Genomic DNA, 13645 nt, shown 5'->3' with positions numbered 1-13645 from the left:
TCATCCCTCAGTGAACACGCCCACCAGTGACTGACGGTCATGAATGAGACAACTCTATCTGTGACGTAATGCATTCCATAACAATAACCTAACTGTGACCTTTAAACCAGGTCTGAACAGGTTCTGACCCTGTAGATGTTGGGGAGGGGGCGGTGTATTGTTAACGTGTAACGGTAGCTCTGTGGTGGGATTAAACCAGCAGCCTCCAGCTTTGATATGATTCTATTTTTACCCACGGACTGAACAACTAGTCCTCCTCCTCTCTGTTTCTAGTCATTCTGTGGACTCATGTTACTGCAGGACCTCTGGTGATGAGGCTCCTGGATCCATCAGTGAGAACAAACGTGTCCCTAAAATGTCTCTTTGCGTCCGACAGAGGTTGGAGTGATTATCCAGTCTATCTATCTAAGGTGTGAGGGGGGAGCTCCACATGCTTTGGCTTCATTGTAGAGAAGCTGTCATGGTGTCCATTTTTCTTTTTTTTTTTTTTTTATATTTTCAGAGGTGGGAAACAAAGTATATGAGGATAAAACGTTTTTTAAAAGAAAAATATTTTATTTGAGATACATACACGCACTACTGGTCAAAAGTTTTAGAACACCACACTTTTTCCAGTTTTTTACTGAAAATTATTCAGTTCAGTGTCTCATTACACTCTGAAATGAAAGCACGGAACAAATATACAATTTGAGTTGAAAAAGAAATCATGGAATCAATTTATAGACCAAAATGTTTTCTAAACCTTTGACTCATAGCCACCTCTGGCAGATATAACAGCTGAACACACTCGTGGCGTTCTTTCTACAACAGAAATCAAATATTCTCCAGAAAGTTCTTCCCACGTCTGTTGCAGAAGTTCCCATAAATGTGTGGCTCTTGTAGGTTGCTTGGCTTTCACTCTTCTGTCCAGTTCATCCCAAACCAGCTCCATGGGGTTTAAGTCTGGAGACTGTGCTGGCCACTCCATGTTTTCAAGCTGACCATCTTGTTCTTTTCTCCTGAGGTAGTTCTGGCATAGCTTGGACTTGTGTTTTGGGTCATTATCTTGCTGTAGGATGAACCTCTGACCAACTAGGCTCATATCAGAGGGTATTACATGGCGCTGCAGAATGATGTGGTAGCCATTTTGGTGTTATGATGATAAACAAATACACAAGTAGTGTGATTGGGTTCTCTCTGTGTACCTCTAGGACCTGTGTGAAGATCAGCTGATGTTCTGAGTCATTTCTAAGTCGTAGGTCCTAAAGGGTGTAAACCTTTAAGGTGAAGTCGTGTCTATAATTAGTGCCGAGTGCCTATGACACGAGGCCACTCCTCCCATAGCAAGCTATGGGAGGAGTGGCCTCGTGCCTATGGCACGAGGCCACTATTGATCTTCTGCGTGTTTCTTTGCAGTTTTATTAGTGCCGAGTGCCTATGACACGAGGCCACTCCTCCCATAGCAAGCTATGGGAGGAGTGGCCTCGTGCCATAGGCACGAGGCCACTATTGATCTTCTGCGTGTTTCTTTGCAGTTTTATTAGTGCCGAGTGCCTATGACACGAGGCCACTCCTCCCATAGCAAGCTATGGGAGGAGTGGCCTCGTGCCATAGGCACGAGGCCACTATTGATCTTCTGCGTGTTTCTTTGCAGTTTTATTTTTTTTACTTATTATTCATTTTCCGCCCTTTTTCGCCGATTAATGCGGCCCGAACCGGCGAGAGGACCCCAACACATGATATATCAAAACGTGTGTTTTGATCCCGAATCCCGTGCTATTACTTTTATAAGGGATTCGTGAGTTTTTCGCGAATTTATTCGCGAAAAACCGCGATAAATTTCCCATTGAAATGAATGGAGAAGCCCGAAAAAATAAATAAATCAACAGACATTTTCAACAATGAACTGCTCTGGCATACTTTAACCGAGAGACTTCATTTGAACTTTAAAACGTAGGTACTCTTGCCTTCTCTTCAGAGATTCACTTCACTTGTCGACAACTTTTACCGTTTTTAAACTATGAAGCCTCAGAGTTGTGTAGGTTTTTACTCAAATTTCAGGGTTTATAATGGGTGTGTATTGCGCGGAATGTTTGTGCTAGAGTGGATGACATCATCAGCTAGAGTGAGGAGGAGAGAAGAAAATTAGTCAAAAAACTGTACAGAAACTGCTCCCATGGCCACAAATTTCACACGACAGACATAATTTATACATAGAAACGTAGGAAAATTTGTCTTCTCACTCATATCCGTCTGCTAAAGCTGTAAGTCTTATAGTTTTGGCGTCAGACACAAAGATGCGCCAGCAACACCCATCCACAGCTCCATAGACTGCCATGTTAAAAAGGCAGGGAAATTTCTGGAGGAAAGCAGAAGTAACCTTTTTTGAATCGCTTTAAATAGGTCACATTTCTTCATTTTACCCACAAATTGCATATGTAGACGTTCAGGAAAGCCTCAAGATGCCCAAAGTTAAGTCGGTTCAATGATTGGAAATACGGTTTGGCCACAAGTCCTTCCTGTTCGAGGCGTTTTTTCAGCATTTTCTCTCTCTCTCCCCGTCTTCCAACTGACATTCTGACAGGAGCAGTTGACCCTGGTAGCCATGACAACCAGACCCCAACCAGCTTACACACGTTCACACACGCAGCTGCTGGAAAACATGATCTGCCAAAACATTAAAACCCCCTCAAACCATTACTGCAGTACTGTAGGGGGCCAGAACCTGACATTATGACCCCCCCACTCCAACCCCCCCCACCCCCCTCCCACTATAGCATTACAGACACAGACTGCCAAAACATTATGACCACTTAAGCCATTACAGTACTATAGTTGGGCTGCAGAATCTGACACTATGACCCCCCTCCACTCCATTTAAGCATTACAGTAATAGACTGCCAAAACATTATGACCCCCTAAACCCATTACAGGACTATAGTAGGGAGCCAGAACCTGACACTATGACCCCCCCACTCCAACCCCCCCACCTCCCCTCCCACTATAGCATTACAGACACAGACTGACAAAACATTAGGGACTCTCAGACTGTTACAATGGGGAGACTAAACCGCGGAGTTAGCCTCGAGCTAACCGCGAGCTAGCCTCGAGCTAACGGCAAGCTAACCGGGATTTAACCGCGAGCTAACCGGGACTTAACCGCGAGCTAACCGGGATTTAACCGCAGACCCGCGGGAGTTTGCCGCGAGCTAACGTGGAGGCTAGTGGGGTTAGCCACTAAAACTGTGTCAAACTGAAAAATATATTATTCCATCACATAAAGTACGAAACGTTTATGGCTTGTAACAACATTAATGATAGTATATATATATAATTGGAGTAATTTAATATAATATGATGTTTTTAATGAAATAAATAATGAGCTGTTGAACACTCATAAGAGTTATATTCAGTATGTTACATAACATTATTTGACATGTCTATTTGTCTGCATATAGTTTTCCTCCAGCTGATCCAGACAGACTGCAGTGACGTCCAACATGAGACAAAGAGCTGGACTAACAGGACAATTTGAAGGTCTTCACTTCATCGCTGATTCCTTGTTACAGCCTGGATGTGTTAAGTTTAATATTGATGTTTTTCTAACTGTAAGACTGTGCCGTAAACTGTTAAACTATTGCTCAGGTAGGAGTAATGAGTTTTATTGTTGAAATTATTATGATTAACGATCAATTGTTACGATTTGCTCGTTCTTTGTCTGGGGATCCTAGTGAGGATGCCCCTCTTAAAGGTGGGGGTGTGACGATCCCTCCCACTCTCTTCCTTATTTGATGCTGGCTTTCAGGTGGAGCTGGGAGGGCTCTGCTGCCTGTACCTGCCCTTCAGTTTGTAGAAGGGCATAAAGGACGACCCTTCTCAGTGTCTCGCTCTCTCAGCCAGGCCTACTGCATCCTCCTCATCCTGTTTGGTTTGTTGTACCCTGCATGACATCAAACTCACACCCATCCAGTCAGAAGGAACCAGGCCTTAAATGACTATTTGAGTTGTGCTTTTTGTTATAGCTGCTGCTCATGGGAGTAAAGACATGCTAATTGCTAACATTAGTGGCTAATGCTTTACTACCAAGAGCAGCCAGCGTGCTAGCTGCTCATGGTAGTAAAGACATGCTAATTGCTAACATTTGTGGTTAACGCTTTACTGCCATGAGTAGCTAGCGTGCTAGCCGCTCGTGGTAGTAAAGACATGCTAATTGCTAACATTTGCGGCTAATGCTTGACTGCATGTAAAGACATGCTATTTGCTAACATTTGTGGCTAATGCTAGAATTAGTGGCTCATGTGTGTAAATATACATGTTAAAAATTACTATTTGAGGGTATTGTGAAGCTATACCACACGAAGCCAATGCTAAAATTAGTGGCTAGCGAATCATGCTAATTGCTAACATTTGTGGTTAATGCTTTACTGCCATGAGTAGCTAGCGTGCCAGCCGCTCGTGGTAGTAAAGACATGCTAATTGCTAACATTTGTGGTTAATGCTTTACTGCCATGAGTAGCTAGCGTGCGAGCCGCTCGTGGTAGTAAAGACATGCTAATTGCTAACATTTATGGCTAATGCTAGAATTAGTGGCTCATGTGTGTAAATATACATGTTAAAAATTACTATTTGAGGGTATTGTGAAGCTATACCACACTAAGCCAATGCTAAAATTAGTGGCTAGCGCATCATGCTAATTGCTAACATTAGCAGCTTATGCTAGAATTAGTGACTCATGTGTGTAAATATACATGTTAAAAATTACTATTTGAGGGTATTGTGAAGCTATACCACACTAAGCCAATGCTAAAATTAGTGGCTAGCTCATCATGCTAATTGCTAACGTTTGTGGTTAATGCTTTACTGCCATGAGTAGCTAGCGTGCTAACATTTGTGGCTAATGCTAGAATTAGTGGCTCATGTGTGTAAATATACATGTTAAAAAATACTATTTGAGGTGTGCTTTTTCAATACAGAACCCCGGCAACAGCCCACTCGGCACTCTCAAAATTTCCTGCGGGAATTTTCTAGTTAGTGACTCGAGGCTACGCACGAGACACGACTCCCCATATAGCTCTAAGCTATATGGGGAGTCGTGTCTCGTGGCGAAGCCACGAGACACTATTGTTCTTCTGCGTGTTTCTTCTATATTATTATTCATCTTCCGTACCTTTTTTCGGTCTCTAACTCGCCCCGCAATTTTGGGGCGACACCGACAAAAATTACATCAAAACGTGCGCCTTTATCGGGAATGGTGTGCTATTACCTTTTTTCGGTCTCTAACTCGCCCCGCAATTTTGGGGCGACACCGACAAAAATTACATCAAAACGTGCGCCTTTATCGGGAATGGTGTGCTATTACTTTTTTTTTTTTCGCGAATTTATTCGCGAAAAACTGCGAAAATCGTCCCATTGAAATGAATGGGAAACTGCGAAAAAACGAAAAAACTGACACTTTTGAGGGGCATTTTCAAAAGCTAACTCCTCCCGCAAAATTTCACCTAGAGACTTCATTTAAACTTTAAAATGTAGGTAAATTTGTCCTCTATAAAAGTTCTATTCAGATTTTTGATATCTTTTATACTTTTCGATCAATCACTCGTCAATCATCGTGATCAATCATGTGAAATTTCTGAGTTTATAATGGGTGTGTATTGCGTGGAATGTTCGGCGTAGAGTGGGAGACCTCAGAGGCTAGAGTGGTAGAGGCTGTCTGAAATTCACTGAAATTTTTCTCTTTCCACGCTGCTCCTGGGCACATCTTACATCGTAGACATTAGATTTTTTCCACTTTTGTAGAGGAACTTGTCCTGATTCATACAATGTGCTCGCCTAAGACGAGACATTTTCTGAATTTGAATGGCGTGCCCCAGAGTGAGGAGTGTCCCGCTCCAACTGCCAATAAACTCCCATTCAAAATATGAAGCTGATTTTCGAGGAAAGCTGAATCCACCCTCTTCTTATACTCGCCACAGTTTCCACAATATTTACTCCAGAGACACCAAAATTACATCAGTGTGTTCGGGAACTTCTCCTGCCAATCACTGTCTGTTTTTTTTTTCTGATGTGAGCTTTGGTTTTGCCTCAGTGAGCCCAAATGCGAGGACTGTCAGAGGGCAAAAAATCAAAATTTCTTCCTTCTCCTCTCCTGTGTCTGTGAGTAGTCATGGCAACCAGCAGAGTCACCATGGCAGCCTCAGGCCAGGGCCACAGCTGCAGCCATTTTTGTAGTCCTTGGCAGTTAATTTCAGTTTATTTAAGTAAATAACAAAGAAAGAGACAGAGAGAGGGTAAAAGACAGACAGGCAGTAACAGAGAGGTAAAGCAAGACATTTTTTGAGGTGACTGTCACTCTGCTTGCTCTGTGTGTACATCTGAGCTGAATGTTTTCTATTGTGTGTGTGCGTGACTGTGCTAATCTCTACCCTTAGCTCAAAGTAAATTCTACAGTGTTAAATATGCAGTGTCAAAGTACATTGACTCCTTCAGAGTTATTACAACAACAGCTGGAGTAAGATACCGCCCAGTGTTGGTGAAAATATACGTCGTTAAACTACGGAGTGTCAAACGTACTCTGGAAAGCTCCGCCCACCCCCCTCGTCTAACGGAAATTTCAGGCCGCCATTTTCTTCGTGCCGAAGGACTGCGGTAAGTGTCTCCTAATTGACTATTAAACGCATTATTTGTCCTTTCAACAGAAGCAGCATTTTAGAATGACTTTATATCACTGTTAACTGTGAACTTTAACTCGTTTTATGTCTTCAAATGCCGAATTTCAGACGGCTAATGTGTAGTGGCCGAGTGAATGTCAAGTCCATGTGCGAGCAGCATTAAGGTAGCTAACGTTAGCTAATTAACATTAACTAGCAAACACTCAAATTATCAAGAGTTATGTTAACTTTGTTAATACAGTGTGGATGTGTGATTGTGTAGTTCTTTGTGACGTTCAAATATTATAGTGGAATAGCGAAGATTGCTAGTGTGGGGAGTTGGCTAAACTAGCTAAAGTTCATGTTAGCTGGACTATCCGTTGCCTTTGCATGAGCGGGTAGACATTAACTCTGGGTACTGAGTAAGCGTTGTCTTTTGTATTTTAAAGTTACTGCAGGTGTTACTGACAGACATTGTCGTTTTTAATGTGTTGGAGACATTAAATTTAACCCCGGAACCCGCACGTCTCTGTCACGTGACGCTGTTTTGGTCGGTCCTGCACGCGACTTCAAACCCTAGCGGGAGCGTTTCAGAAGCGATTAGCCCACCAGGCTTTGTTTACTTGCTCAGATTTTTGTCATTTTCTTTCGTTTATGTGCTTCTAGATCTGCTTCTCCGTGTGTAAATATGCTACGTAGTTAATTAGTTTCTCTTTTGTCTGTTTTTACTACCGGTAGTTTGCGCGGTGTGTTTTATTTTGAAAATCGACCGGATCCTCTCTGCTTTTTCTGTGTCCGGCTTCTGCCCGCTCGAGGTGCTCTGTGTTGAAGCGGGCTGCCCGCGGTGTCCGTCAAAAATAGATCAGCGGAGGCCCGCTTTGGTGACGCTTCCCGTACCACGGCTGCCGGTGGGTTTTGAAACATTGAATAGCACATGTAATGCGGACGCGCCCGGTGGTTTTTGTATTGTAACGGTAGGATTAAGTAACGTTACTACAGCAATGTAAAGTAAATCCGTATGACAGTTGGGCACCTTCAGGAAGATGACATGATTAAGTTAAATTAAATCTTACTGGTCATTTCTGCAAAATAGCTGATTATTTCCCAGCAGTTTGGTGGCTTGAAACAAACTTTATTATATTCAAAGTGAACGTGATTCACCTCAAAAGGTGGCCTCGCTTCTGGACTGTTCAGTTGAAATGCATGATATTCTTATGTATGTTATGTATATTCTCAAATTTGAGGGAATACAGTGCATATAGTTTTTGTTTATTGTAATAATGAGCACATGAACTTTAACCATGAACTGTGCTGATACTCTCTGCAGGGAATTAAGATTTGCACAAGGAGCTTTAAATGCTAATAGTAATAGTAGCTGTTTAAAATTGATATACTGGAATATTAATATAAAATGATGGAAAATTTTAAGTTCTTGGATTTTGGAATGAATCAATATCTTACAAACGTCTATATGTGTTTTGTGTTACCCTTTCTAACCACACCCTTAACGTTGGATGCATTGCTTAAAGTATAGTTGGTACAAAAACATAAAAAATAATTTTAATTCACATTAAGTGTTTGTTTGAGCCCTACTGTAAAAGGTAATCCAGATTCAGTGAATATTAAGTGAGTAGTGAAATGTTATCATTAGATAAGCAATGGTTTTCTTGTTTACACAAGCTTTTGTTCCTGTGTCCTAGCATTTGCAAAGTTTGGTGTCCCAGCTGTAACAGAAGGTGTGAAAGTTGTCGACAGTTCAGGGACTGAGTTGGATGAAGATGTTTTTCAGGATGTAGTAACGGATCCCTCCACTGGGGTGTTAACCATCAAATATGACTCAGGTTTGTTTCTGTTAAATTTCTATTATGTTATGATGTTTATTAGAAGTGACAGGTTAGGGTTATCAGCAAACTCTATATAATGTGTTCTTATTTCGATTTCTCAATTCATGATTAGAATCTGTTTCCACGGTAGCCTCTCCTGAGCAATCCCAACCATCATCCCTCAATTCCTTGGACTCTGAGGACACAGACATCATTTCCGATAGTCCCTCCAGAAAACGCCAGAGGTTGGACGCAGAAGCTGAGCAAGTAAGTTCTTAGAAATAAGTTCTTATGACATTTACGTGGTTGGAAGACATTGTTGATCTCATTATGTCTTGAAGTTTTTTGTTTTTTAGCTCCTGAAAGTTTTTTATTTTATTATAATAAAGTGTACACTTCAAGTACATCAAAGTTATTAAAATCAATTAAATTTATATGCTTGTTTTTATTATTATTATTATCTTTAACAATAAAATATAAATTAACAAATCCTCTCTGTAATCCTTATAACCTTGTCACTGTCTGGATGGAGCTCTTCAGTGTTTGTTACTTCGGTGCAGCCTTTACCTGAATTAATAAACTGTCTGTAGTCTGCTGATTGTTCCGCCGATATCTTTGAGATTGAATCGGGACATCTTTAGCCATGATATGAATTTATTTCCAGCATTTAAGTGAACTCTGATTGTCAGTGGATGTAGTCCTAATGTGCTGAATTGTTTTGTATTGTGTTTCAAGTTGGTGGAATCCGTTCTTACCAACAAACCTGGTGGGGAACGTGTAATAAATGAATACAGGCGAACCAAATCCTTGACTGATGAAACCAGACGAAAAATGGTCAACATACTAGCAGCTGACATGACAGAAAAGAATGGGTAATTTGTTAACAGTCCTTGTGTTCTGCTTAGAGATTAATTTGAAATCGAAATTAAATCCAGTGAATATAACCGCAAACCCCTTTCCCCTTGCAGTACATCCCCACCCAGACAAGTGAAAGAAATGTACGCCAGAGGAATAGTGACCTTATTCCCCTACCTCAGTGACCCATTCTCTAAGAGTGGCTATGTGAGTTGCACACAGTAATGGTTGTAGTAATGTTAAATGCTGTATTGAAAAATTTTGAATCCTATCGGAGCCTGTTGTTTTCACTTTTAAATGTTATTAATGAATGTCTTTTTTTTTTGTTATCCTTTCATCCTCCAAGGAGCACTATTATGATGGTGAGAGTGGAACTGGGTACTTGGCCTGGAGGATTAAAACTATTCAGAGAGGCACAGCTAAAGACAGGCGATCGTCGTTTGGAGGTAATACTGGAAAAATGTATGGAACAAAACAGTCGCAAGATCAGTTATTGCATTTGTTGCACATAATGTTTAAAATAATACAATATTTTTCTTGAAGTCTAACTACACCCTTCAATTCCTCTGACTTTGATTCAAAACAGTAGACATTTTGAGCCACTTTCAATGCACAAAATAATAGTAATAATCATAAGTTGTGAAGAAAAAAATGTCAATATTAACACCAGCACTGATATGTTTCATCACAGTACAGTCAGTAATTAAGTTTATACTTTTGGTATAAAGAGTAAAGAGTACCTCTTTAAAAGTTTGCCAGGTTTCTAAAACTGTTTTTGATATCAGTATTTATAATACTGTATTTTCCCATGTTATGTAGAATCAGCCAAAGGATCATCTGGTGAAGCCATGTCTGGAGGACCAACTGTCAGACGAGAGTCCGAGTTCGATCCAGAGACTGCCCTGACTGAAGATGAGTGCAACGAAGCAATCTCATTGATGAAACATTCAGCTGATGAGGACACTGTCAACAAGAAAATGAAACTGACGTTTGTGTATCGCCGCAACATGGTCCTTGACCCCCAGCAGTCGAGCAACATACTGTCTGACTTTCCACGTTTTAAAGACGTCAAAGGCTTGGTAATTATCTATCATTATTTTGAAAACATTATGACAGTTGAATAGTTTTTATAAGACGGTAGACAGGCGTTGTAGTAATACCCCAATAACTATCACCCGTTAACTTTGGTTGCCTGTCGGATAATTGAAATTGTCACCCATCACCACCCCACCCCAGGTTGAACAGGATTTCATTCTGATGTTTGGAGAGGATACCTCAAGCAAGCTTCTGGAGAGGTGGCCGGTCATGTTCAAGAAAAAGATCATCCAACAATGCAGAAAGCTTCTATCCACAAGTGAGCTTGAAGAACTCTTGCTGGCAGCTGATCCTCCTGAGGATGGCACTGAAGTTGATGTTGACTTTGGTAAGATAATTGTTCTTGTTCTTCTTCTGCTGCTCTCATATACTTGGAATATATAATTATCATATCTAAACATTTACATATCTGGATGTGTGATAAATGTAAGAGGACATTATGTACGCAGTATATTGAACAAAACTTCAAAAGCACTGAAGTGTTTGTCCCATGGTTTGATTTGGATAACTTCTTGTGATGATATAAAACTGCTATCTTTCCGTTATTGTTTTTTTTTATTTTTATTTAAATGCTACTGCCATTGCAGAGCCACTGAATTTTGTTGACAGCCCGCATAACTGAAGTGTGTTGAGATTGAACACACGATTGTTGTTACAGGTTGGGACAGTGACCTTTCGTCGGTTTTATTGCTGCTACACCTGATTCCACCCTCTGCTCAGGTTCGGAAGAGACCAGGAAAGGTTTCGGCATCCCAAGCAGAGAAGCATCTTGTGGTCTTCAAGAAGGTTTGTGTTTTTGGAGGTTATTGAGGGACAAATCTTATATAATTGCCTAATAGTTGTAGAATATGGTCATGCACAATAAGGCATTAATAAAGTGCTTTGTAATGAGTACTGACAGCCAATATGATGCTAACGTGTATTCTAATAAGCAACTAGTTGGTGGTGAATATGTCTCACTTAAAGTATTATTATTTAGTTTTTCTGTTCTTTTTGTTTTGGTTTTATGTATTACAATTGTCCAATTGTAATCATATCTTCATGTGTTTGTCTTCGCAGAGTGGAACAAACATTCAAGAGCATCTCGATGCCATCACCACCAGAGCTCAACCCTATCTCCTGGCTGTTGGAGTTAAGAAGAATGCAATCCATCAGTTCTTCATCATTCTTGACAAGAATGCCATACCTTGCAGGTCAACCTCTTCTCTTGGTGCCTTTGATGAACTGTTTAAGGCTCATTTTGTGTTTGGCACATCATACAACAGCATGCTCCACAACATGTACACTTTTATCCAAACCACAGTGTACAACATTGATGTCGGCAAGGTCAAGGAAAGTCCTCGTGTCTCTGAAGTTAGGGCGAGGTTGCTTCATTAGTGCTTGAAGTTTCTCCTCTATCATGCAGTGTTTTGTTTGTCAGGCTGAGTTAACAAGTTCAAATATGCTTGTTAGGCATTTACGATTAGTTCATGGTTACTTACCTGGAAAAAATCTCAGGCTTAAATGTGCCCAGACTGGATGTGGATGTGTGTTTGGTACATTTTCTGGTTTTAGGAAACATTTAAACACCAAACACACTGAGTATATTGACCAGGAGGTTGACACTGATGTTAATTTGAGCACAGGAGAGGTGGTGACAGCTAATGTAGATGAGACAGCCACAACATCGCTGACGGGTAACAAAGATGAGGTAACCACAACATCTGAACTGTTGAGAAACTCCAATAGGAGCACTCTAGATATGTGTGCTTCTGCTGTTGCACAACTCAAGGCAGCCGGATTAAGTCAATCTGCTGTAAATAGTTTTGTTTCCTCTATGGAAGAAGTGTGTTCTGAGATTCATAGTCAAGCTAAAGATGCAGCTTTACAGTGCTTATCTCCACAGGAAACAGAGGTCGGGCTGCATCCTGACAGGGTTCTAAAGATGTTGAACATAAATGAGCTGCGTTACTTCAGACCATTTGATGTACAATTGAAGTATGGAACGACAGATTCTTCTTTCTATGTTGTTCCATATTGTCATTTTATGCAGACTTAAGGTCAATGTTTTAAATGTAGATTTGTATTCTACATGAGATGTTTTGATGAGATGATATTTCAGCCTGACATAGTTGAGAGCTGCTAATAAAGTTCTTAAATGCATTATTTTGTGGAAACTTGTGATTTTTACTCACTTAATGTGGTTGCATGTAAGTTGACACTACAAAAGTGTAAAATTAACACTGCTAAGATTTATTTTCAGAAATGGTGTCAAATTTCATTCACACTATACAGTTAGAATTTTACTCTATAAGAGCTTGTTTTTCACTGCAAGAGAGTAAATTATCAACACAGTAGTGTGTAATATCAACACTTATTAGAGTGTTAATCTGTACTGGAATGGAACTCAATCAGAATTGATTTGACACCATAGAAGAGTGAATTATCAACTCTACCAAGAATAATATTTACACTCTTCAGTGTTATTTAACCTTTGGTGTAAAATTTCAATAACACTATTCAGTGTAAGCGAGTGTTAAATTTTTACTCTATTTAGAGTTAATTTAACTCTAAATTCTAAACACTATGGTAAGAGTTAATTTAACACTAATTCCGAGTTGGACCAAATACACTCGGAAATGGTGTTAAATTTAACTCTTTAAGTGTTACTTTAACACTGCAAAATTTACTGTGTAGTTTAGTGCGTCAGCGCCGCGCGTTAGCGTGGCAAATGTTAATGCCAACATTAGTATTGGTAATGCTAACATCTTTTTCCTTTTCTTTTTTTAATAACCCCGGCAGCAGCCCTCGAGTCACTCTCAAAATTTCCTGCGGGAATTTTCTAGTTTTTACTTATTATTCATTTTCCGCCCTTTTTCGCCGATTAATGCGGCCCGAACCGGCGAGAGGACCCCAACACATGATATATCAAAACGTGTGTTTTGATCCCGAATCCCGTGCTATTACTTTTATAAGGGATTCGTGAGTTTTTCGCGAATTTATTCGCGAAAAACCGCGATAAATTTCCCATTGAAATGAATGGAGAAGCCCGAAAAAATAAATAAATCAACAGACATTTTCAACAATGAACTGCTCTGGCATACTTTAACCGAGAGACTTCATTTGAACTTTAAAACGTAGGTACTCTTGCCTTCTCTTCAGAGATTCACTTCACTTATCGACAACTTTTACCGTTTTTAAACTATGAAGCCTCAGAGTTGTGTAGGTTTTTACTCAAATTTCAGGGTTTATAATGGGTGTGTATTG

At 40.2% G+C, this 13645-nt stretch overlaps 1 protein-coding gene across 1 annotated transcript; it reads left to right on the top strand.

The window, feature by feature from the left end:
• Nucleotides 1-9417: 9417 nt before the first annotated feature.
• LOC311494584 (uncharacterized protein) lies at nt 9418-12572 on the top strand. The gene is made up of 3 exons (XM_084553692.1): nt 9418-10383; nt 10541-10727; nt 11058-12572. Exons 1-3 carry the CDS (start codon nt 10153-10155, stop codon nt 11207-11209), a joined length of 570 nt encoding a protein of 189 aa, XP_084409818.1. The 5' UTR covers nt 9418-10152; the 3' UTR covers nt 11210-12572.
• Nucleotides 12573-13645: the final 1073 nt, after the last annotated feature.

The sequence above is a fragment of the Chelon labrosus genome (assembly GCF_963514085.1).
Source record: "Chelon labrosus genome assembly, chromosome: 10".
In the NCBI taxonomy this organism is placed as follows: domain Eukaryota; kingdom Metazoa; phylum Chordata; class Actinopteri; order Mugiliformes; family Mugilidae; genus Chelon; species Chelon labrosus.
Note: the sequence above shows the minus strand (reverse complement) of the source record. Positions and strands in the feature narration are given on the sequence as shown.

Excerpts from the sequence above, each read along its gene's own strand:
- LOC311494584 (XM_084553692.1), top strand. The coding sequence starts at position 10,153 with ATGTCTGGAGGACCAACTGTCAGACGAGAGTCCGAGTTCGATCCAGAG. Across the intron at positions 10,384-10,540 it reads TTAAAGACGTCAAAGGCTTG|GTTGAACAGGATTTCATTCT; the intron begins GTAATTATCTAT and ends ACCCCACCCCAG. Across the intron at positions 10,728-11,057 it reads TGAAGTTGATGTTGACTTTG|GTTGGGACAGTGACCTTTCG; the intron begins GTAAGATAATTG and ends TTGTTGTTACAG.